Raw genomic sequence first — 22544 nt, 5'->3', positions numbered from 1 at the left:
GCTGTCTGATAGGGGGCCTAGTAAAAAACACGGAGACTCAAAACATGTCTAGTGGATAGTACACGTGGAGGAGACTTAAAACTATTCTTTCTTCTAATTATACAGAGTACACTTGGTGGTGTGACTGTGTCCCAAAGTGGTGCCTAGCATGGGGACTGTGACCTGAGAAATCTAACCAACTACATATTTATTTAAAGAGAAATTTGTCTTGAGTTTCACGTTTCACACATGTCACATGAGTTTCACAAAGTTGCTCACAGCTAAATCCAGTTGTAGCTCTTTGTGGCTACCCTCTTACCATATGGAGAAGCCCAGGGAATTTAAAACATTGTGTGGATCATCATGAAGAGGTCAATAGAGAAGAAAGATGCCTGCTTTAAGATCACATGGGATATAATTTTACAACATCTGATACAGAAGAGATTGCTCGTTCTCTCTCTCTCTCTGTAGGACTTTCTTTTATTGTATCATCATTCTGTATTTCTGTGCAACCTTATTTCACTCATTAGTTACTAATTTCTGGAGGAACGTGGCAGAGTGGCTTTCTGGGGTCAGTGGCAACAAAAGCCTATGACTTTCCAGGTGTGAAGTGGGATTTAGTCTGTGCGGGCAGGGCATTGTATATCTGCAGCCATGGCTTTGCTTCTGCCTCTGAGGAGTGGAGAAAGGCAAGGGCTGTAACCAAAGCACCTTCTGTGTAGGGTTTAGATATTGGGCTGCAAGTGCTGCTTTTCATCCGTGAGCCCTGACCAGCATCGGGTCCAAATCACTCTTCTCAGTGCCACTGCTGCAGAAGATGTGGCTTCTTCATGAGGCACATGAAGAGGCAGGCTGAATATAACCCCTGAGCCAAAGGAAATTTTTTAGTGTTTGGTGCTTTGTCCTTGATCAAAGTCTGTATCATTCCTGAGAGATGAGAGCAAATACCTTTACCACAGATGTAATGAAGCCTATTTGTCAGTGTCAGGGGGTCTCCAGCAGCATGACATGGAGACAGTAAACATCTCAGAAATGCAGTTATGTACCTGAGAAAATGACAGCATTTCCTCTCCAAGATGTTCCTTTATAGCTAGGTTGAAACACCACCCTAGAAGAGAGAGGTCTAGTGAGTACATGGGTGTTTTATTTAGTCTGTGCTTTTTCAAACATTGCATTCCTCTCACTCAGTGTTGCTCCATATAGTATTTTAATATGAAAGGGCCCCTGTCATTAGTCTTTGTTCACATTTTCCTTTCAGTAATTTCAGAGCAGACTTAAGAAGTCGGAGGCACCAAAAAAGTTATTTTTGCTCTGTAGGTTTTAAAACTCCATTCATTACCTGTTGTTTTCTTAAGGTCTATTTAATGCCTTTTGCTAGCTGTAAGTTCCAGAGAGATATTTACTGGTTTGTAATCCCATCTTTAGGCAAATATTGGGAGGAAGCAACATTTTTTAAATAATCCTTCTGGATTTGACTTGAACTGTGTAGATTTTTGGCCTACTTTAAAATTAACACCTCTTTGTCATCTGTCCTCCAGACTTGCTCTTCAGAGCTTTTCTTTCTCATGTCCTACGTGCTCCCTAGGCCTTTATCCCATAGCTCTCCTTCCTTCACCTAAAGCTGTCAGGTGAAAAAAGGTGCAACAGCAGGTTAACATGGTGTTCCAGAAACTGGAAATTTAAATAAAACAAATTTTAAAATTTGCTTTAAGTAACATGGGAGGTGTCCCTGCTCATAGCAGGGAGGTTGTAACCTGGTGATCTTTCAGGTCCCTTCCAACCTTAACCGTTCTATGATTCTATGGTTCTGTGATATTTGTATTGGGTGATGCTTTTATTTTTTAAGAAATACTTTCTTTTAGTGTTTAAAAATTACTGCCAGTTTCAATAAACAGTAAAGCTTTTCAGTGTGGAAACCAGTGTATTTCATGGAAGTTTTCACTTCTAGCTTTTCTGCTCTTTCTTCTTTCAGTTTCTATTTAGAAGATAAACAGATTTTTTAATAAATGGGGCTGCTGAAGCCTCAGCTTGTTATAATTGATGTGACTGGGTTCAGATTTCAGGACAGAAATATACTGAAAAGCAAATGTCGGCTGGTGCAGTATGTACCAGGGTATAAAAGCAGGCTCACTGATGCCACCACAGCCTGGTAAGGTGATGTTCACAAATGAAAATTACTCTGGACGTAGTGAGATAGTTGTCTGAGTCCAGCTACTTACGGGCAGGTGTCCATACCACAATGAGGTTGTACATCCAGTTCTCTTCCAATAGCTGCTCTGTGGAAAGTTAAAGTATTTCATCGCTGGCGCATTTTGTGAGCTCTGAATTCACCTTACACACAGGGAGTTATTACTCTGCATTGTAGGTCTGATGCTGTGCCGATATGGAAGAGTGCCCACGTGGTTATTCCAAGGCACTTTGATGGGGAAGCCAGTCTAATTGCATCTGTGATTACTTTCAGTCTCTAGGTTATGAAAAATATTTGCAACAGTGCCCCTTGACTTTGTAAATATGGGGTGCATATGTGTTTTGTCTGTGTGTGGCACGAGGGAATAATGATGATTTCATTATGCAGAATCAAATTTTCTCAAAGCAAACCATTTAGTACTTAATATTCTACCTCCAAAGAACTTCAGTTCATTTAAGGTCTCAGGCATGATTGTGGTCTACCATGTGTAGCCCTGCAGTGGCATGAAGGTGAGAAAGACCTCTCTCTCTACTCCCATTCTCTCAAAAATACTTTCCTAGATGTTGCACCCAATTGTGGAGGAGTAAATGCACTGTACTGGGCTTCCAGGGATGTTAACTTCTGCAGACCACTCAGTCCCTGACTGAAGGAATAGGATAACAACTTGCTGCTGAAATGTCCCTAACTGGTGATACCCTGTCTCTTTTGAGAAGTGTGTCTGGAGTTGCTTGTGCCTGTCCTGTCCTTTTCAGGGCAACCTCCAATCAGAAACACAGTCTTTGAGAGTGGAGCATGCTCAAAACTACAAGTAAGTTTCACAAAAGCTTTTGTTGTAATGCTTTATTCAGCTTTTCTTTTTTCCTGCTTTCCTTTTTTTTTCCATGGCTAAGAGGAAAAAAGAGACAGAGCTTAAAAGTTAGGGGGTTTAATCTTCATTTTTTTGTAAATAAGTGGGTAGAAAATTAGGGAAGTTTTACAAAAACTTCTTGTTTCCTGGAAAAGGAGGAAAGTCAAATGACTTGTGTAGGACAGGGGTTGTTTTCTGCTCTTCAGTGTTTTCTTCACATAGGATATGAAATTTAGTGATATCTTGGTCACATTAGTGATGTTTTCCCAGTTTCTTTTGCCTTGTCATGTCTATTTGTGTTAGTAAATATATTTTTTTAGTATTGTACGTATTTTCTTTGCACTTTATGGCAATAAAAATTGGTATCTCTTTACTTGAGAAGTTTAATGCCATTCCCAACTCACTTATTTACTGCTCTGTTTCTACAGACCACCCAGCACACCAGGGTACTGGCCTCTGCTTGGGCCTGACTTCTGGCACAGTGCAAACAACAAATAATGGGTTGTGCAAAATTAAGCAAAACAAAGCGCATCCCTTGGAGCCCTTTTGTTGTTTTTTGTTTGTTTGTTTCTTCGGGAGGTTGTTGGTTGGTTTGGCTTTTACACATAGATGAAGGTTTAATTTTACGGTAAGAAACAACAGTATTGTTCTTGCTGAATGTGGTGGGGCTATGCCTGGAACATCCACAAGGAGTGGCAGTAGCAGAATTGGAGGCATATAGAAAGGCAAGCGTCACTTGTTTGGCATCTCCCTTGCATTTACGGACCACAGTGAAGGAAAGTCCTTTTATCTGAAAGGCCAGACTAAAACCCAGGTGTGGAGCACCCCAGTTAAAGAGTTAGTGTGGAGGACTGCTGGCACCTCTGTGCAGTTGAATGCTGGGGGAAGTGGGCTCTGTTGCATCACCTTTCCTAAATACCTTTGTGAGTGAAGGCTGCCGTAAAAGGAAAAATCTCAGCCTTCCTCCTAGCTCTGGAAGTGTGTTAGTCCCATATATTTGCCGTGGCTGGAGTAAAGGAAGAAACTTCCATGCTATCTTATATAGATACAAAATATATGTTCAGTGTATATCTAGACATGAACATATTGTTAAATATTTATATATGTACCACATCATGCAGGAAAAAATTATCAGAAATGATAATAAAATGTTGTCATCTACTATTGGGATTTGGTCTGGTTCCTGGATTCAGGTGCACAGAGGAGGCCTTATACATTTCCAAAATTTTTTTTTTTCTGTTTTTACAGGAGTTGCATTTATCATTTTACATCAGCAACACCCACCCTTGGTAATGTACAATAACCAATCCTTGTCCCAGAGTGTTAATTCATTCCTGTCTCACACAGGACTAGGTGTATCCCATCGTGGGGCAAAGTCTGTGCAGAAGCCTAAAAAGAGAAAATGTAGAAGAGAAGTTTCTTGGATTCCTTCTTTGTTTCTCTTCTGTGCATGCAGGGACAGAACAGGGCTGAGACTGATGTGATGTGTTTGGCTTCTTGAACTTCAGAGAATGGAGTTCTTGGGAGCCTCCTCACAAAGGCTTTTTTGTTGGGATTTGTATTAAAATAGCAAGGCAGCTGTATACCTAGAGGGACATGTAGGACAGTATGGAGGAGGAAGAAAGAGGTAAGGGTGCTGAACTGATCTTGCAGAGGGAGTGACAAGAAGGGCCAGGATGCAAACAGGACCCAAGCTCAGCAGTGCAGTGAAATGTGAAAAGGTAGTTGCATGTCATGATGTGGAAAAAGGACTTGCACCTGCATTATCAGAAGTGGAGCTTGTAAATAATTGGTTCAAGAGCTGCCAAAATTGTGATGCAGTTCTGTCTCTGGTTTTAGAGTGGAGGTTGCTACTGTATTTTTGACCTGAAGAAATTGTTTTGTTCCCAGTTTTAGCATGAAGAAACCATGTCCTTGTGCTTTGCCTAAGTCAGACTGAGAACAAGGGATAAACCTGAATTTCAAGATGTGTCACAAGCAGCACAGTATGTTCCTGTTCTGCTTGTAGAAATTATTCTCCCAGACTTGCTCAACTGATACGGAACTTTAATCTCTTCCCAGAAAGATAGTTTATTTGCATATTTTGACAATACTGAAACACAAAAGTCGAATTCACTGCCTTCACCAAAGAGATACAGTGAATCAGTAACTTTGAAACAGAGATCCCAAACTGCCTTGTGAAAGACATCTAAGTAATTGAATTGGACTTTTGCATCAGAATGATTGAAAATATTTCATACTCTTAAAGGGATGACACTGAGATCTAGTGGTTTCATTACAGAAAGTAAGGTGTTCCTAGTAGGTGAGTCATAACGTGGCTGTTCAGTTTCTCTGCAGTTTTGGGAAGGCTGACGATGCTCACTGTGTTGGTTTTCCTACCTGCAGAATAGACACAATATGTGCTACACAGTGCTATTACAGAGGCAGACTGTTATGAAGTATTACATTTAAAAAAAAAAAAAAGCTTTATAAGGCACTTCAAAGTTGGAAAGTGCTTTATAAGTGCTCTGATGGTTTTTCATTAAAAAATTATACTAATAAAAATATCACACAAAACATAAGAGTTGTCATTTTTCCCTTTCCCCTGTGTCTGAAAGCTAAGCTGTCCTCTTCCTCTGGGAGTGCCTGAGGATGCTCATTATCAGATAGTGTTTTTGCTGTAAAAAGATTCTCTTCAGCCTAAAATTGGTTATTTTTAGTCGAAATGCAGAATCTAATTAACCATCATTTGTGCTTTTCAATTTATGATTTCTCTTTCCAGGGTCCTATTGGTATGGGTACAATGTGACTGTTCCATATGTTTCAGAATGTTTCTTATGTTTACATGGGAGCTGAAACCAGCTGACATAAATGTGCCGTACCTTACGTATGTTGGATAATATCCTGTAGCAGAAACCAAACCAGGAATCACCAGGAGTTGTCCTCAATCCTACAAAGCTGCAGATCTGTTGACTTTGATTAGAAAATTTAACATCATCAAACACAGACAGGAGCATACTTGCTGGATTTCTTTTTCTTTTGTTATGGACTAAATCCTTAGGACCTCACTCTGTTTTTATGTGGGGAGTACTCCTCCGGGAGTAGTGGCAGTAGAAACTGAGTGTATAAAGATGTGGCTGTAGAGAGCAGGGCTGGGCAGGTGCCACCTATTAAATTGTGCAAGTTGGACTCAAACCCATTCTGTTTTGTGAATGGAGTGAGGGACAGCAGCTCCCCTATGCTCCCACCCTCCCAGTCTGGAAACACTACTCAAACTTAGAAACCAAGTTTCATTTCCAACTGCTTTTCTAACTTTGTCCTTCCCAAAAGTAGAATTTCAGCATGTGACTCTTTCACAAGGTGATAAAAGCTTAAATAGAGAAAAAATCTTGACTAGATGGTTAAGCCTGTACCCCTGAGCAGTCCCTTATGTTTGTTTTCTAGTTGGCTTGGAATAAAAATGTCACCAGTATTTCAAAATGCTGGGTACCATTGCAGGAAGGGTCTACAGACAAGTGATGTAGTAACTCAGAGTCATGGTGACAATTCCATGTGCAGAAAATTGAATAGATGGCAATGTCTGAAGAGGACACAGATGGCACTAACCTGTAACACTAAAGAGAGAGGTGAGTTTCTGCCAGAGAAATAAATCAGTTTAGAACTTGATCAGTGGGATGTTTTCTGTCCTGGTAGTAGATGGTATTACCTCATCATTACTTAATGACATAGTTGCCAAGAGACTGCTGAACTGATGAATAAATTAAGCTTAAATAATACACAAATGAAAGGAACTACAAGTGTACAGGGAGTACATAAGGCTTCTGCAACTGTAGTAAATGAAGTTTCTTACTTAGGGAACATAAGCCCAGCTCTGTTTCCTGGAGTGCCAAAGCAGTTTCCTTGCTGGCACTACAACCCATAACTATTTACATGGTGTTTTTGTGGTGCCTGGCTTTGAAGCATCTGGCATCAAATACCACGATACCAGCAAGGTGATGGGCAGAGGATAACTGCCAAGGAACATACTGTGTGGGAAATTCTACCCAGGGTAGAACAGACCCTGGTCCCATCATCTGTTACACAACATGGTCTCCTGCTGGTACCCACCTAGGACTTCTTTTTTTTTTAATGGAAAATGTTAATGTCATCAGGTTATAAAGTAAAAGTTTGAGAGATTTATTTCCTTGGGTGAATGATCTTGTGAATGTTAGAGTACATGAGTAAGAATATGGGAAGAGAGATGTTGGACTTTGGGGAGAGTGGAAAATTTTGGAAGGATTGGCTGAACAGGGGTCATTATTCAGCATTATTAACTCTATTTGCTGAGTTTAGGGAGGTTTCATGAGTAACCATTGTAACAATGTTCTTAAGTGCTCAAGTGTGAGTAGCCACGGTAGGATAGGAAAACTAATAATGTAAAAGTAATTAAATTAATCTGGTTTGTGGAATCTGGATTACAAAAGCAACGTTTTGAGAACTCTTAGAAATAGGTGTGTTAATAGAAGATTAAAAAAATTACTAGTTCCATTTGGGGCATTGAGTCATAGCTTTGAAACTTTATAATTAACTTTCCCAAACAATAGAAAACACTCATTTTTTACATGGAACTGTCTTAGAAGAACTTTTTGATGCTCCAGGGTCCCACTTGATCCGTGTAAATGCTTGCCATGGCTTACTGCTCACTGTCCATGTATTGCAAGACAAAGCTGCTGGGTAGCATCAGAATACAGTTTCTCCATGTTTTGGGATCTTTTTTTCAGGTTTGGAGACAAACAATGGAGCTGTCAAAGAGAGGTGCAAAAGTAGGTTAACTCCTGTGAAAATGTTTGTAGCTTCAGGCATTTATTTTTGAATGGTAGCTTGTATAAGTCTAAAACTTTACAGATTCAGAAGGTAGAACTATCTAACAGGGTTCTCCTCATGTTAATTGTGGTATGTTCTTAGTCTCTTTCTGCAGCTCTCTTTACTACTGTTTTCCAAAAATTGTCCACCCTTTTGTCCTCTCCTTCGTTCTCATGTTTCTACTACCCTCACACTGCAGGCACACACTGCCTGGTTTTGCTCCTTAGAGCTGAATAAGAATTTGAGTGTCTGGGTGTGTGACAGTGACTCTTGCATTGGTGGCTGCCGAGGCATCGAAGGAGCCAAAACGTGCCCATACTTTGAACCTGAGAGTTTCTTAAACACCTAAGCTCAAGTGCTCTCACAGAGGCAGAAGTGTCTGATTCAAAATGGTAGAGTATTTGACTTCAACTCCTCTGCAATCCAGTCTTGAAATGGAGGTTTGTATATATTGATAGATATAAATATAAAAAAGCAGTAGGTCTAGTTTCTTCCAGTTAACAAAGTAGTTTTGTCCACCACCTCACTCACTGCTTTCTGGTTTGCCCTGCTGAGGTCCAGCTTCTCTCAGTTGACTGTACTGAGAATTTCAGCAGTGAGTGCCTAAGCTAATCAGCCAAAGCTGCTGTGTGCCACCTGACACCAGCTTTCTGTCCTCTAGCAATTCTGTTCCTGCTGGTCCTTTCTCCATCCTTTGAACTCCTGGATCTTCCATTTTTTATTAACTCAATGGTCAGTCTTCATGTCTGGGATGTTAACAAACAAAAGGTTAAGTGTTAGTATCGTATTGCCTATGTTGAATATTTTTTGTCTGGCCACCTGTCCATCCACAGAGAATGGAAAAGTAATATTGTTATTCTTCCTCTAAAAATTAGGTTTGCATAAAATGTTGATTATTCTTACTGAAATATGGTGTCTTTCACAGTTTTCTTTATAGGGGCTTGTTTAGGGTGCATACGTCTTCAGAGTAATGCTGCTTTGCCTGTTTTTTCCCTCTTAGGATAAACACATATATTTAATTGAAAATAATGAAAGGTCTTCTTAGGTTGAGCTTGTAAGAGCAATTTTCGTTCAGTGGTGTAAATAGCTTGAGAGGAATGTGGTCAGTCCTGTCTCTTTCACATAGCTCTAGAGGGGCTGGGTAAGCAAGACTCATTGAGGAGGGAGGCTGGAAGAAACACCTGGGAACTCCAGCTGAGTGACCTGTGCTTACATCCTTTTATCAGCTGACTTTTGATTCTTACACAAAGTGGTACTGTTTTAATGGATGAACAAACTATATCTGAAATTATTCTTTCACCAGCCATCCCTCCTTGTATTGGGTTCTGCATTTGTATTCTGCCAAGGGAAAGAAGATCTGGGATTTGTGTACCAAAGAGGCCATTGCAGGAGAAGGATGTCAGGGCAGGGGAGAGACTTGGAATTTCAGATGCTTTTAAATAAGGAACCAAAGCTTAGGAAATACCTTCTCATTTTGCTCTGGAGGTCTCTGTGGTCAAAGAAACCAGACGGGCAGTATCAAGAGTCATAGAATCATAGAACTATTCAGGTTGGAAAAGACCTTTCAGATCACTGAGTCCAACCATCATCCCTGATCTACAAAGTCCTCCTGTAAACCATCTCCACCAACACCACATCCAAATGACCCTTAAACACATCCAGGGATGGTAACTCAACCACCTCCCTCGGCAGCCTAATCCGGTGTCTAACCAGTCTTTCTGTGAAAAAAAATTTCCTAATATCCAGTCTAAACCTCCCCTGTTGCAGCTTGAAGCCATTCCCTCTTGTTCTGTCACTAATTACCTGTGAGAAGAGACAAGCACCAACCTCTCTACAGTGACCTTTCAAGTAGTTGTGGAGACTGATGAGGTCTCCCCTCAGCCTCCTCTTTCTCAAACTATAAACATTCCCAGCTCCTTCAAGCATTCTTAAGATTTATTCTCTAGGCCTTTCACCAGCTTCGTTGCCCTCCTAAGTACTCACACCTCAATATCTCTCTGGAATTGAGCTGCCCAAAGCTGGACACAATACTCCAGGTATACTGCAATACTCACCAGTGCTGAGTACAGGGGAACAATCACCTCTCTAACAAAAAGAGTTTGTTAAAAAGAGTCTAAACAAAAAGAGTCTTAAAATACCTTGAGGATGGTCAGAGCAAGCGCCCCACATGGAAACTGTTGATGCAGTGTGACAAGGTTGTTAGGATGGGCTTGCCGAGTCAAATGGGGAGACTGCTATATTTGTCCAGTGCTCCACACCAACTGTTTCTGGCAAGGGTATGTATGTAAGACAGTTTGGTGGCAAATCTGAGCTTGTTTTTTAACACTTTGTCATTGGCAAGAGCATGCAACCTGCCATCTGCCCTGTACCTTGTGCCCATCCAGCTCGCAGCAGCTGCCAGATTCCAGGCACCCAACACTGCAGCTGCCCAGGGGTGATGAATACTGTTTGGTGCTTTGTGCTTGCCTGAGGACTGAAAAATTACCTAGGCTAAGCTGCTGCTGGTGCAGCTGTGAGTTGTGGTCACCTCGGAGCCTGGATTGTTGGATTCTCCTTGCAGCAACTGTTTCCCATCCCTGTCTGACATCAAAACTACGGCACAGCCCAGATGGTGCACAGAAGGTACCAACTCAAGGAGCTCAAATGTTGCTGACAGCCCTGCTAGCATGCCTGTACAGCATCCTATTTCCTTGCAGAGGCACCCATGGCCATTTCAGCTGGACTTTCCAGGGCTCTTTGAACTTTGCGATGATATTTTTACTGAGGAATTTTCTTTGGAAAAAAGCGAAGCATTTATTGACTTTTGAAGAGACGTATGGAGGGAGGTGCTGCCTACGACAAAGCAAGTATTGCGTCACTGGTTTGTGTAATTAAAATAGTTTCTTGCAAGCTGCTCATGATTCATAAGAGATAATAAATAACTGAGGAATTACTATGCCTGACAAAGGAAACGGTTGTTGCAGAGATGCTGTTTTGTTGTCCTGGTTGTGATTAGCTGCTTTCAGAAGAGGAGGTAAAAAATCATTTTTGACACACCAAAGGAAGAGACATACGGACCTCACACAGTTTCCCTTCCTCAGTTTTAGTGCATGCTCAGCTGTGGGATCAAGGTGGAATCAAATGCCAAGAGCATTGAACATACAGACAATGAGGGCTGGTGATAGAAATCACAAGGAAGTCTCGCTTACAAACATGGCAAAAATCGAGTTTTATAACAGTTGCATTATGAAAATACAAAATCCAGTTTTGCGATATTAATCTTCTCTTCTGATAGGTTGCAAAACAGAATCTGGGGCATACATATTGCTTAGCTTTAAATAAAAGGTATGAGGGAGAGATTTTCCAAAAATCGACACTTTGCCCAAGTCTGATCATGTTGAAGAAAAGGGATATTTATCAACAGTGTTCTGCAAGTCCCATAGATGAGTACATTTTAAAATTGAACTCCGTTCCTGGTAACATCTTGCATGCAAAATTAATTTTACTGAAAGTAAGTGCAATAAATAAAGAGAAAATTTTGCAGATTAATTTTTTATGTTTGATGGGGAAATGGTAGTTCATTTTTAGCAGCTCGCTAACAAGTGTCTTGCAGCGTTGTTTACACAAATAATTAGAAACCTTTGTAAACTTCACAAAAATAGTTGGAAGTCTGTGGCAGCCTGTGATAAATTGCTGAAGTATCAGGTAATCTGGCCATTTTGGGAGAAAGTGTAGCCTGATGAGATGAGAGTAGCAACCTTGTACGGCAATAATGAGAATAATGACACAGCCCTTTGTCCTGATGTTAATCCCCGCATCACATCTGCAAAGTAGGATCTGTATTGTTGCTTTAATCCTGTTGATTTTCTTAGTCATGTGAATGCCACAGGAATGATAAATCTCGCGACCCTTTCCTTACATTCAGCAGATTCAGTACCTTGTAATTGTGTAATTTGGCCTGAAGCAACCCCTAGGCAGTGGCTGTTCATGGGAAGCATGCAGAGGGGGCTGCGGGGATTAAGAGCAAGAAGGGGAAAGTCACCACCTGTTTCCCCACACACACCCCTCTTTTGTCTCTTTCAGGAGAAAAACCCTACAAATGTACCTGGGAAGGCTGCACCTGGAAGTTTGCTCGCTCCGACGAACTGACGAGGCATTACCGCAAGCACACGGGAGTGAAGCCATTCAAGTGTGCAGACTGTGACCGCAGCTTTTCCCGCTCAGATCACTTGGCGCTCCACCGCCGCAGGCACATGCTGGTTTGAGAAACGCTACCTGTTCCAGCCGAGTTTAAGAGCTGGGTCTCTTAACTACACAGAGTGAATTCAGCAGGGCTGAATCCCCCTCTGCAGTGTTAACAGGCAGGGCTTTCCCTGGTGTCCGTAACAAAACATAGTAACAGAAATCTAAAAAGCAGGAAAAGAAGTGCCACTCTTCTCCTCGCCACCTGAAGTTAACCCCGTCTGCCCCTCAGCATGGCTACCCCCTGAAAGTGTCATCACAATCACCTGGGAAATAGCAGCCGAAATGCTACAGGAATGGGCATTATTTTACATGCTGCATCCTTTGACAAAAATGTTTATAGCTTGTATGTTTTCCCAGCTGTCGGACATTTTTGTTCTTGAGAAATCACTGCTGATTGGAGTATTAGATACCAGAAATGGATGATAATGATGATGATGATGAGAGCAAGACCGCTAGACCTTTATTATCCCATCTTTTCCCCTTGTTTTCAGTACCACCTGGCCGGTGTCAGCCTAGTGCCTGAGCTGTGCTACAGACAAGCTGCGTGAGTAGGCAAAAGGATTCTGCTGGAGAGGTCCTGCTGTCGGAGCTGAAGGGTCGCTTGAGCAGACTTTTGCAATAATGATGGTGGCATTGTAACAGTGTACCACAATCTGTCATTATGCCCTAGCAACCATTTAACCTTTTTCTTTCACCTTTTTTTTTTTTCCCCTCCTTTTCTTTTGTTGTTGTTGAAGTCTGTAAAATAAACAAGGGGCAGCAGCATGTCTGCTGAAAGTACAATATTATGTATCTGTATTTTACCATGGACTTATTTAGAACCATTTTCTGATTTGTATAGAAAGAGTCCATCTAAAAACAACTATCCTATTCTCAACATGCAGTTTTCCTTCATGCAGGTATCCTCTTTCCCACAACTATTATTTGAACACAAGGAAATAGTCATACCTTACACTTGCTGGTACCAAGGTTAGTGATGTAGCCATTAATGGAATCTACCAACAAAACAAAACAGAGAAGAAACAGCTGCATCTCATGCAGAGAAAAAGCAATAATGAGTAAAATGGCTCTCAAGACAATAATTTACTCCAACAGAAGGGGGGGATATGCAGAAGTAGCACGTAAGATCATTTAAGTTAATCTGTCTGATGGCCTCACTGACCTGCTAGGTACCATAATTAAGTACTTCAATTTCCTTCCACATAATACTGTGTATGGAAAGCAAGAAAGATAAAGGAAAGAGCTGATGGTTGAGGAGTCAGTGGATGAACCATAAGTAGGAAGGAGAAATGTTTCTGCAGTGGTGCTCTGCAAGACATGACATTTCTCCCTGGGAGTTAGGGAATAACAAGATTTTGCCAGCTGTCTAATATGATATAAATGGCCCTTTATATGGGTACCAGTGGCTGCCTCTGCTGGGATTTTCAATCCAAGCCTTTTCAGATTAAATAAAAGAAAATTCTTGATCATTCCCATACAGCCCTTTAATTGTGAACCTGTTTGTATTAAATAAATTACGTAGGAAAGAGAGAAACTCTTAGTCATCAGTTATTCATGCAAACAGGATAGTGTTTTTCTCTTTTCTTTCCTCACAAGGATCTGCCTATTCAGCTAAATTTGACAAAGGAGAAGGCTGGGCCAGATTTTTTAAGTGTTGAGATTTTTATAGCTTAGAGATGAAAGATATATACATAAAGGTCTTTTGCAATGCATTTAATTATGAATCTCTGGTTCCAAGAATTGCACAGATTAAGCTTGTGATGCCACTTGTTCATTTTTAAATGTTTGCCCTGTCTGAATTAATTTCTGATTCCTGAAGTAACCATAGTGATGTTGGGGGATTCTGAAATCAAGATAATATTTTGAAAAAAACAGCACAGAGTACCCATACAGGTACTGAAAGCTAATTGAGGATTAATATTTTGTGATATGCTTTGAATACGTTCTTAATATTCCCTAGTACTTGATAGTTTATCAGCTCTCTGAAGGAAGAACCTCAGTACTGTTAAAGCTCAGGCTCCCCTCTGCTGAGTGGTCAGCAGAGAAACCCAAGACAGATTATGTACAGCCATTGTGGGGAAAATGCCTCTATGAATTCCCAGTGACTGCACTGGTAATGAACTTCCACCAAATTCAGCAACATTTTAGTATGCAGCTGCAAATCAGGAAGAAAGCAGAGGCACTAAGTGTCCATGCGATGCATGAAAAGGCTGCGACAGATCAGGGCTTCTGGATGAGCCATGAGGCACTGCAGGGCAGCAGACCTGAGTCTTTACCAGCAGCATTACTGCTGTTGGTTTAAAAGACTAGTTGTCAGTGTTGTGCATGAGGTGGCTCATGGATTATGTCTGAGGTCTGTCTTTTATGTACTTCAACATTGTCCTCTTAAATGGATCTGTCATTCTCAGCATTTAGGGAATAAGTCAGGTCAGGTATAAGTCATTTGATAAAATTATTTTGCTGCCCAAGAACATTTCACCAACTCATTAACTGAACAGCAGTAATTCAGTTGAAGAGCCAATGACATACAGAATTCCTTTCAGAGCTGTGATTTTTTTTCTCCCATAGAAAATTAAGTTTGTTTGACCAGAAAGTCTGAAGACTATTCTGTTAGCGTACAATAGGAGCAATGAGAGAGGTCATCTCCAATGTTATTCACTAAAGCACAGTATAACTGGGAGAGACTCGTGCTTCCTTTTAGGCTTCCCTGTAGTCCACGAAGAGAGAGAACCTAAAAGAGAAACTGAGAGAACTTAAGTTTCAGCATTCAGCTCTGAAATGCCCCAAGGAGAAGCGTATGTGTCACAGACCGTGAGGAGGCTCATCTCCCAAGGCCAGGCTTGGTCTGTGTGAATTCCTTGTCATTCAACTAGTTCCCCATTACTTTATGCATCGCAACATAAATGCTTAAAGCAGCACTCACACCAAGGGACACAGGCACAGTGTGTGTCAATGGTAATTGAGTGAAGCCAAAAAGGTAAAGTTGTGTAAGCTTAATTTTCTTATTTCACAGGCAGGAAGTATATTCCATCACATGTTCAAGGACTTTTGTGTGGCTGTTACCTCTAGACAACTCACACAACCAGCAGTAGCCCACCACTGGGTTTCAAGTACCCAGTACGGTTCTTGGCAAAGATTCTAATTTGTACCAGCAGCCTCAGGCTTTAACCCCAAATACTCTCTGAGCTTGTTTTCTGGTTTGTTTGCCCCTTCAGAAATATTTTAAGAGAAGTTAAGTCTGTAGGAGAGGGGTGTTAGGATGTGGAGTTGATGTCCCCCAGATTCTCAGGGTGTCCCTCCCTCAGTGGCTGCAGTTCAGACCTGCCAAACTTCTGTGCTTGTGCAAAGAGCAAGGGTTATTACTCCAGGGTAGTTCCCTCAAAAATCCTGGTATCCCACCACAGGTCCATGACATTTCATAACCGTGGCGAAGGCTTACATCTTATGTAGTGTGCAGCAGATCTCATCTTGAAACAACACAGTAGATCCATCTTAATAGAGCAGCTGGGAGAGACAAAAATACAGTGTCCCTTTCTTTCAGAAAAACAGAGATTTATGCTTTTAAGTGTGCATAAAGGATGGGTAATATCCACCATGCCCACTGCAGCTCACAAGGGAAACTATGCCACAAAGGGTCAGACTTCACATTTTTAGATGGATTCAATGGATTTGTCAGGAAATCTCAGTAGCCAGCATTATAGGAAAACATAACAAGCAAAAAGCTTTGATACAAAACTTTTTAAAATTTAAATTGTCATTATTTTTTGAGCACCTGTTTTATTCAGCACTGTAAAACTGACTCATTGCAACAGCAGTTTATACTAGGGGAGGAAGATGCAGTATTCCTTATTCTCTATCATGCTTACAGAATTAATTAAATAGATTTAGACTGACTTGTATATATGATTATTTGCTGGAGTAACGTATAACAAAATTAACAGTGTTGAAAATTACATCAGTGATGTTGATGTGTGGGGTAGACTCACAGTGCAGAGCATGGACAAATAGCTGGACAACCTTTCTCCCCTGTAATAATGGGAATAACAGCGATCATAAGTCTCGTTTTCCATTAGCTGCATTGAAAATGTATTCTAGTTGCCATTTACAAAATTATCTTCTGATAATAAATGCTGTTTAATGGAAAAAAATCTTTTTCTCCTTTATTGAAGGTAGGTACCTCAACATTGGAGTAGGTTTCACTATTAATATCCTGCTTATTTTCTAGTTTAAACTTTGGTTTGGAAAGGTCAATTTGTGAAACTGCATCTTCCACAGCAGACAAGTCTTAAGATTTTTCAGTATGTCCATCCTACTCCTGCATGCTTGACCGTACATCCATGCGTATAAACCTCAGCACTTCCACATGCCTCCACCCATGTGCATGTAATTAAAAGTTTACTTAAAAAAAAAATCAGAATAGGAAGAATTGGAAATAAATGCTGTAAAAGAAAACATTACCTTCTTAAGAAGAAACCAGCTCCTGTTGTTGCATTATGGCTGTGCCTGTGATTTATAACTGGAAAGGTGCACAAAGAAATGTAAAGATTGTTATATTTTCATAGTTCTGCTATAGAGTAACAGTTGCTGTGTAATGTGTGCTTATGAAGTCCTGCCCATAGGTACCTTGAAAAGGCTTAAATTCTCTATTTCCACAGTACATCAGGTTTTAGTACAAAAAAGTAATTATAAGGATACTGCATCTTTAGAGATCAAAATACCTTCAAAGTATTTTAATATACTTGTAACAGTTTAAATATTCTGTAATATATGTGATAGTGGAGAAGTATTTTCAAGCTCACAGTTTTACATGGGGTGTAAATAGGCTAAATGAAGTACATTTTTAAAAATCCTTTAGTTTTCATCTGGAAAACTGGCAAGATAATGCCTTGCAAAGCTGGAACACAAAACGTAAGAAGTGAATTGTTCTGTTTTGTCAGAGCATGTTTTCTCTGCAAAACGGAGTGGCCACTTCTTTGCTGTTTCACAGATGGCGTGTGGTGTAGCGAAGTCATACAGAGTCCTTCAATGTCGAATAATTCAACACTCAGAATGTCTTTGACTGAATAAAGGAAAAAAAAAAACATCCAATCAGAATGAAAAACATATGAAAGGTTTGGGGTTTTTTGTGTTGTGGGTTGTTTGTATTTTTTTTTCATTCTGGCGTTTTACAGTGAAGTGCAGATACAGTAACGGCAGACTCTCGTTTGGTTTTATTTCTTGTATTTCCCTGACTACAATGCATCTTGAATAAAGGTTGCAGAGCTGAAACAGGCAGCTGCTCTTTGTTGATTCCAGGGGAGTTTAGTCATCTAGGTGCAGTAGCATGTCAACAAAATCAATTGTAGCAGGACATTTGACATTTAAAATGCACATACACTTCAGCAAGATAGTCTAAAACCTATTTTAAAAGATGAAACAGAAACTGAAAGTGCCTGTAATTAGAACTGATGGGATGTTCCTATACTTTTACACAGCAATAACTTATGGGATTCTTTTAACAATAAAGTAAAAATGAAATTTTACGCTGAGAACAATGATGCAGCACAGAAATAAACACAAAGTGCCACTTGTATTTTCACATGTTGAGATACTGTGTTAGAAGTTTAGGTGTTTTCTCAGACAACATGTCATACTTGTAAGAAGAAATTGAATCTTAGTTTACGAATTACTCATATCCATATCAATTCTCTGTAGATGTGAATGGAGGTAATTGTCAAGCAGTGTTTTAGGAGTTTTCTTCTTAATTTATGTCTGATGTGCCCATGTATCCAGGGTATTCTCTAGTGAAATAATCCAAAAACCAGCAATAAGTCCAATGGAGCTTTTTTAGAGTATATGGTAGTGTGGGGATTGTCTTGAAAAATCCTCTGCATCGAACTTTGGAAACACAAGATTTTACTCGTCTCCTTTCTGTTTATCATGTAATGCTCATAGTATTTAATATCATCTTCAAACTGGTTGACTTGAGAAGCAGACAAAATATATCATTTGCTTTTCTTTCTCTTGGGGACAAATGACTGAAAAATTGGGGACTGTCAGTTTAGCGACTACTTGAATAGCAAACAAGAAATCAGTGTTTCTAAAATGGAATAAGGAGATTTTTATATGGAGTGGCCTAAACATTTGCATCAATAGACAAATTGATCTTACAAGAAAATAGCCAGCTGTGACTCTTCCAGTCTTTTTTCTCAGTTGTTATTATTATTTTAATCTGGTAGATTTCTGTAAAAAAAATAATATTAACTGCTGCTAATGGATTCTTAAAATAGCAGTGTTAATGCCATCCCTCATGCTTCATCTTTTCCTAAAAATTAATTTGTTGGACATCAAAATGTAACTGGTTGTCCTCCTACCTTTGCCAAGGAAGATCATTTTCCATCTTCTAAATTTGTGCCTGCCATTGATCCAGGCAGAAATTTGTATGTGAATAAATTGCAGAACATGCCTAGACTTTTGCAGCCATCGGTGGGTTCCTGCTGGAGCAGGAGGATGGCTGTTGTGGTTTTATTCACTGAGGCAGGATTGGGTGTGTACAGAGATGCTCGTATACAGAAGAAAGTGTAGGTACAAAGAAAAAAAGCACATGGACCCACATGTAAAAACTATAAAAACTAGACGTTTATGCACATTGGTCAATCATGTGACAAGACCTAGTCTAGTTTAGTAACAACTTATTTTTAAATGTTAGCCAACGGTGGAAAAAAATCCCATCAGAACATGTATATACATACTCTGTCATCCTGAATGTAATCTCCAGATACTAAGCACATAAAAGAATTTAGCTCATGCTAGGGATTCTAGGAAGGCACCAGGGAATGAGTCATCAGAAGGACAAAGGAAACATTAGTTTCTTACCTGGTACCTGAGCCGTTGTTACAGGGGAGGAGGGTTTGGTTCTTTGTTCTGGAACAGCAGCACATCAAAGGAGGCACCCTTTGAAACTTGCAGCGTTGGGAGGTTTGGCTGATTGCAGCCCTGCATGTGTTAGTTCTTGCAAAGGAAAGGGCACCTTGTCTTCACCATTCCAAAATGAGCCAGGCTTTCTTTCCTTCATTCTGAAAAACAAACACAGAGTTGTTTTTTTCTCGATTTCATTGAGCTGCCAGCATACCTCTATAGCAGCTTGTGTCTACTGACTTTAAATTATGAAATAAACTCAGCTGTCCTTTTAGTAATCTTTAGATCATTCAGTACACAGTTTTTCAGTCCTCCAGACAAGCAGAACTGTGAATGTGAATTTTATCTGGTATGAAAATAAGAATTGAAAAAATTGTTTTAATTTATATTGTCTGTATGTGTGACCTGCAACATCTTCCCCAGCTTGGTCTCAAAAGTCTTGGTGAGCCAAGATGCTGTCAGTTATAATAGAAGAGGTGAATGATGGTTCACACATTGACTTGCTAAACCTTGCTCCATGCTGTGACCTCCACATTTAAAGAACAATAGTTCAATGTCTGGTAGGGGACCACAGATGATGGCTTTGATGGATTGTCATAAGCATGAACCATGAAATACAGAAGTAGTTTCAGATTCTGCTTTTCTCCCTGATCCTGCCTTTCTAGATGTAAAGAGCTTTTTTGGAAAGACAGTTTTAGCCACAATTTTCATGGCTGAACTGATCTTTCTCACAATTCACAGTTCATGTTGTCATTTCTGGTTTCAAACAGTTTTTTACTGCTACATTTGCATCTCATTTTTTTAATTTAAAAAAAACCCTCACGATTTCTTTGCTTATCATCCTATACTGTGCTTCCTTAGTAATATAAATTATCCACTGAACACCTACACATCATGCTCTCTGTAACCTGCTGCCTGTCCCTAAAAAAGTTCTGTGTCCCATTTGCACTTGCAATAGAATATTCACAGAGATAGTAATGAAGTACTTTAGTTTCATGCACCACCAGCCTTAAGACCTGCAACCCACACACAGAGACACACGCATTCATACACTTCAAGTGAGAGAGTTTTGGACACTGCTATCAACATGTGGGGTCAAAAATGCCATTAAATTGGAAAGTTCTTTCAGCTGTGTTTAGGAGGAAACAACAATAATGAAAAATAGCATTCTTGGCCAAGTCACTTATGGATGAAGTGAATTCCCCCATGGCTTTAGTTGAATGAAATCCTAAGGATGGGATTGCATTTGACCCCAAATTGTTCCTTCTGATCAAGTCGTTACCGTTGTATGTACCAATGAGTGTTCATTTGATCCTCCTGTGTAAAAATACAAAAACATCCCTTAGTTTACAAAGTGATTGATTCGGGATTTGAGTTTCACAGCAATGGAATTAGTCTGCATGGCACCTCAATCTTTTTCCTAGATAAGATGCAAAAGGGAGGGTCATTATCCATAACCCCATAGAGATAATAGTGTCAATAGAGGTACTACACTTAAAAGGAATAAAGATACCAGTGCTAGCAAGCAAATGTATTAGTTTCTTAAGTCTTTTCTTTTGCCTTCTTTTCAAAAGCTTTTAAATGCAAAAATTACTTTTCTTCCAAAATAAAAGTAATCATCTAAAGATCTAATTTCCCAATAGTTTTCTGTGCATTTATATACTATGTAGTGTTTAGGCAACACCTATGTTATAAGTTTATTAATATTATGTAAGTGTTGTTCTTGTATTTATGTATAGTGTATGTATTGTAAATATACTCAGAGCTTTTTTTCCTCTTACTGTAAAATGGTGATTTTTGCCCTATGATAATGTAAAGGGAGTCCCCTAATGAAATTCTGTCAGAGGATGATTATTCCAGTCTATTCTCAAAGATTTAAATGAACAAGTGTTACCGTTTTTAATGGTGTCTCAGACATATTTTGTTGGTGCATTGCTTTTCTGTATTCAACTTTCCTATGAATTGAGCTGTGACTTGAAATAGAGTTTAAACCTTTAAATGTATGCATTTGTATAATTATCTGAATGGAGGCATGAAGGTTCAATAAAGCATTTTGTATGGAACAAAACCCCTAATTATTACTGTGGATGACTCAAACCTTCTGGAATAACCAGTTATTAACTTTTTTAAAATTAAACCTTTGTTAAAAAAAAATCTTTTCTATAAACATATAGTGATTTTTTTTAATGGAATGCTTGCTTAAGAAATGGATTTTACTTCCTTTTATGATTTTTCAAAAGCCATCATGTAGAGTAGACATTCTTTCCCCTTTCACAGTGTTTGTGCATCTGTGGCAAAGCTGGAACAAATAAAATAGCACTCAGCAGTATAAACAACAATGTCCTGGGATGATATAAAAATATTTTGCATTAATATATGATCCGAGTTCCCAAAGCACTTTAAAATGGAGGTGTGTGCCTGTCACTGCTTCTTTCCTTCTCCTTTCCCTGCTTGTAGGGAAGCTGGCACAGTTAATGTTCCTGAGGTACCTGTGCGGCTGGGAGGGGGTTTGTCCAGTGGGCCTTAGTAAAGGAACAGCTACTGAAGGAGGGCAATGGCACCCTGGAAACACTGACTTCATGTTTAGTTGCAGAGAGTTGGTATTTGTGATTGCTTCTAAGGATGTTTTGAGGCCCATGGGCTTCTCCCTCGTGTCTGACCATCCCATAAAGAAGCTTCTTTTATGTTTGAGCTGGGCTGTAGGACAAAGGTGGACATGAAGCCAGAGGCTTGAAGCTGCACTTTGCCCTTAATGGTGAAATTTCTCCTTAAATGTGATTTTTCACTTTCCCTTGCCATTCCATCCATGTGCTTTTAACTGACAGGATCATTTATCTGAAAAACCCCCTAGTGTTACATGGTTACAGGCAGAGAAACAAGTAAACAAAGTGATCTGATTTGGAGACCTCTGAGCCATATCAAGAGATGTGTCTAAACCAAAGCTGTCCTAGAACAGATCTTGAATCTCTGAAACTGCTGATTAATTTAAAAATCTACTGGCCCTTCCAAAGCACTTCTGCTTTCCACACAATAAGCTGTTTGTTCTTCCTCAGTGTCCTGCGTGTGTTTAATATCATTTTTTTCTCCCAACAGTGCCATAAGTATAAAATGCATCACTGCCTGTTTAGTCTGACTTCTCCAGCAAACGCCCACACTGTCCACTGTCCTGACCCATGGTCTGTTCCTTAAAAGTTATTTCTTCCACTTGCACAAACAAGAGCTTGATTGTCATCTAATCCCTTCTCTCCCCACCCCCCCATTTTTTTCCTTTGCTATTGAACAGTCCATCTGGAGTGAAAAGTCAATGCATGGTGTTCCATACACCGTGTGGGGCACGTCTGGCTCTCTGCAAGTGTGAGGAGCAGCGGCTGCTGGTAACCACCTTCAACTTTGCACATTGAGTTGCTGGATCAGATAAGTGCTGTCCTGTCTCTACGTGCAGAAACAGGCACATTGGCATTGTCCTTGAACCTGGGAAGACTGCCTCACTCCCGGACAGAGCTCTGGTGGTGCAGACTTTCACCCGTGGGTTTATGATGTTGTTCCTCCTCGCCAGCTTGCATTAGGGAAGCACACCCATACAGGTTT

At 40.0% G+C, this 22544-nt stretch overlaps 1 protein-coding gene across 4 annotated transcripts in view; it reads left to right on the top strand.

Annotated features, from left to right (window-relative positions):
- Nucleotides 1-21024, top strand: part of KLF12 (KLF transcription factor 12) — a 247807-nt gene extending 226783 nt beyond the window's left edge. For all 4 annotated transcript variants that reach the window (XM_051608921.1, XM_051608924.1, XM_051608922.1 and 1 more), the window contains one exon: nt 11898-21024. In XM_051608921.1, the coding sequence (XP_051464881.1) occupies nt 11898-12079 (182 nt within the window). In that variant the 3' untranslated portion in view covers nt 12080-21024. The remainder of the gene's footprint in view (nt 1-11897) is intronic.
- The last annotated feature ends 1520 nt before the right edge of the window (nt 21025-22544 follow it).

The sequence above is a fragment of the Apus apus genome, chromosome 1 (genome assembly GCF_020740795.1).
Source record: "Apus apus isolate bApuApu2 chromosome 1, bApuApu2.pri.cur, whole genome shotgun sequence".
Lineage (NCBI taxonomy): Eukaryota > Metazoa > Chordata > Aves > Apodiformes > Apodidae > Apus > Apus apus.
This window is presented reverse-complemented; position numbering and strand designations above follow the sequence as displayed.